At 55.4% G+C, this 3,339-nt stretch overlaps 1 protein-coding gene across 2 annotated transcripts in view; it reads left to right on the forward strand.

Moving 5' to 3' along the window:
* Nucleotides 1-3,339, forward strand: part of PABPC1L (poly(A) binding protein cytoplasmic 1 like) — an 11,489-nt gene that overhangs the window by 826 nt on the left and 7,324 nt on the right. For both annotated transcript variants that reach the window (XM_035892874.1, XM_009637350.1), the window contains exons 2-6: nucleotides 226-419; nucleotides 981-1,096; nucleotides 1,879-2,018; nucleotides 2,860-2,954; nucleotides 3,247-3,294. In XM_035892874.1, the coding sequence (XP_035748767.1) occupies nucleotides 226-419; nucleotides 981-1,096; nucleotides 1,879-2,018; nucleotides 2,860-2,954; nucleotides 3,247-3,294 (593 nt within the window). The remainder of the gene's footprint in view (nucleotides 1-225; nucleotides 420-980; nucleotides 1,097-1,878; nucleotides 2,019-2,859; nucleotides 2,955-3,246; nucleotides 3,295-3,339) is intronic.

Genomic DNA, 3,339 nt, shown 5'->3' on the forward strand with positions numbered 1-3,339 from the left:
GTGTGGAATTCAAAAGGAAGGAGTGTTGTGGTTGGAGGGGAGGAGAGGGGAGCAGCCCCTGCCTGGCCCTGCTGCCCTGGGAGACAGAGCTGCCCATCTCATTTAGGTTAATGAGCCCCTGTCCAACATTATCCCCAATTCCTGTGCCTGTCTCGGCTGCTGCAGGATGTGATGAGGATGTGTGTGTTACCTTCTTCTATCCCCCTGTCTTTGCTTCTTTGCCAGCTGAGAGAGCCCTGGACACCATGAACTTTGAAGTGATCAAAGGCCGACCCATCCGCATCATGTGGTCTCAGCGGGACCCTGGGCTCCGGAAGTCAGGGGTTGGAAACATCTTTATCAAGAACCTGGATGACTCCATTGATAACAAAGCCCTGTACGACACATTCTCCGCCTTCGGAAACATCCTGTCATGCAAGGTACCCATGGGCCCCCCAGGAAAGGGCTTGCTGCAGAGCTCGGCGTGCTCTCCAGTTCTCAGCGGCGAGCTCCAGTCAGCTGAAATTCACTCTCTTGTTCTGCTTCCTACAAAGTTTCCTATAAATTCCCACATGCTTTGAAGCCAAAAGGCCCTGCTGTGTTTTCTTGGGAATGGGGTCTTCCCCCCTGTCCCCTCCTTTCCAGTCCCTGCACAGAGCCACTGTGCTCTCCTGTCTGGGCTCAGAGCATCAATGGTGCTTGGGTCTCAGTGAGCCATGAGCTCTTGGGCATCATACAAAGCACTGAGTGCTGGGGGGCAACCACCTTGGTCCCAGCAGGACATCTGGCCTGGGGCAGAGCCCTCTTCTGGCTCCCTGACCCACTGACACCACCCCAGTGCAGCTTGGTCGTTGTGGGAGCAGGATGCCAGGGAAGATAAATGCCCCTGGAAAATGAGGGTGGGTTTTCCTGTGACTTACTTGTGTGCAAGCATGGAGAAAACCAGTGTCTGTCTCTTCTATCCCCCTCTCCCCCTCTGCCTCCTCGGTCTGGGTTTGTAGGTGGTTTGTGATGAAAATGGATCCCGTGGCTATGGCTTTGTTCACTTTGAGACTCACGAGGCAGCGACTCGGGCCATCGAGACCATGAATGGGATGTTGCTCAACGACCGGAAGGTGTAAGTGCTGGAGAGGAGAGCGTCTCCTCCACTCTGCGCTTGGTCCTCCCCTGCCTTAGTGCATGCTCAGGAGCAAATGCCTGCGCTGCTTGGGCTGCCACCTCCTGTTGCTCTCCCTCCTCTCTTCCCGTCTATCCCCACTGGATGCGGCATCTCTGCTGCTCCCTGGGGCAGTGAGTCACTTGTGATTGATGCCGGTGGAAGTCTGATAGTGGTTTGGAGCTCTTCCTGACGGTGGGGAAGGAATCCAACCCTGGGCTGTGTTTTATTGCTGAGGTGGTGTAAAGATTGCCCACAAAGCAGGGCTGGTCCTCGACCTCAGCTGCCATCATCAGATAATCTGGACAGGAAGAGGTTTTGTTGTTCTTCAGCTCTCCACTTGCATTGCATCAACTTATTTTCTACATCCCTGTATCTGCAGAGGCAAGCGATTGCCTGAGGGGCTTGGGGACACCTTGGAGGAAGAAAGCTGGCACGTGGTGGCATCCCCTGGGGTCTTTTGGGGTCTCCTGGGGTGACACCCCCAGCATGGGGCTGTGCCCTGCATTGCCACTCTCCCCATTTCAGCAGTGCCACGTGGGGCCTGGGTAGGGGAACACCCGGGTGGGATGTGCTGAGGTTGCTGGATGTGAAACATGGGGTGGGTTTGTGGGTGAGCAAGGCATGGCCTGAGGTGACGGTAGGTGTTTCCCTTGGCCTGTACAGAAACAGATGTGCCCGTGTCTATCTTTGCTGTGCAGGGGACGTGGAGGGCTTCATGTCCCTTTCCTTGCTTCCTGCAGGTTTGTTGGCCATTTCAAATCCCGCAAAGAGCGCGAGGCAGAGTTTGGGGCTAGGGCGATGGAGTTCACCAATGTCTACATCAAAAACTTTGGGGATGACATGGATGACGATCGACTGCGGGAAATATTCTCCAAGTTTGGTGAGCTGATGTTTGCTTTGTTGAAGCAAAGTATCCTCATGCCTGATAAACTGGAGTTGGGGCAGCTGCCAAGAAAAGTTGGGGGGAGTGCTTGACTGAACTACTGAGCCCCTTCTCTTGATGGGATCTGGCTTGCTCAAGCACCACCTCACCGAAGGACTGCGGTGGCTTAAGCTGTCAGGGCATCACATGCACTTTCCTGCTATGGTGGAGAATTACTTGTATTAAGTGCTCTCCTGAAAAAAAAGAGGTTCTTTACTTTCTTGGGTAACAACAGTGGGATTTTTTTGTTTTATTAGTTTCTGAAACTGTCTTGAAACCAGTGTGCTGTCTAGTTGTAGGAGCCCTGGGAATAAGAGATGCTGAGTCTGAATTTAAAGCAAAAAAAGGCTTCTCGGTTTAGCCCATTACTGGAAGATGCCTCTTGCAACAGGTTTTAGTGTTGTGCCAACCCACGGACCATACTGTCCATGCTTGGCCCATGTTAGCTCGGGTAAATTTTGAATATCCTTCATACAAACCCAATGCATGTGTTCATATAGAAAGGAGGTAAGAACTTCTGGCCAAAGGAACTCGGTGTGCTGGCTGGAGACACCGAAAAGCCAGCAGCAATGAGAGCAGTGTCCAGGGTGGGAGGGATTGCCCCCAGCGAGGCGCAGCCTCCCGTTCCTGCCTCACAGCGGGGTCCCACTGTTTGTCCTCCTGTTTGGCTCTCCCATGCTGCCGCAGCCACCCGGTCTCCTCGCTGGGCTGGCGTCTCGGGGTGGCTCCCAAGCTGGCAACTGCATGCCGGTTGCCCCCCTTAGTGGGCACCCTTCTTCAGTACCTTTTCCTCTTGCAGGAAAGACGCTGAGTGTTAAAGTCATGATGGACAACACTGGCCGCTCGAAGGGCTTCGGATTTGTCAATTTTGAGAAGCACGAAGAAGCCCAAAAGGCAAGAGGCTCCTCTGCCCTTCTGCTGTCTCAGCCCCGAGCTTGTCCCCTGCTGATGTTCCCACCTCTCCTCAGCAGGGTGGGAACCTCACTGGTTTTGTGCTTCCCTGGGTGCTGGCACTGGCAGGGCTGCCCAGTTGGGCAGGACCTGGCGAAGGGGAGCAGAGCTGCTTCCCTACCCTCGCCCAGGGACGTGTCCGCTCATGATGGGGCTGGACTGGGGTGGTGGGTGAGGAGCAGGGCTCTGGCTGCGAGGTTCCCACAGTGCTCAGAGCCCTCCCCTCCGCTGGCAGGCGGTGGCCGACATGAACGGGAAGGAGATCAACGGGCGGCTGGGGTACGTGGGCCGAGCCCAGAAGCGGCTGGGGGGGCCGCGGGGGGGGCAG

This window comes from Egretta garzetta, unplaced genomic scaffold (assembly GCF_000687185.1).
Source record: "Egretta garzetta isolate BGI_Z169 unplaced genomic scaffold, ASM68718v1 scaffold214, whole genome shotgun sequence".
Taxonomy (NCBI): Eukaryota; Metazoa; Chordata; class Aves; order Pelecaniformes; family Ardeidae; genus Egretta; species Egretta garzetta.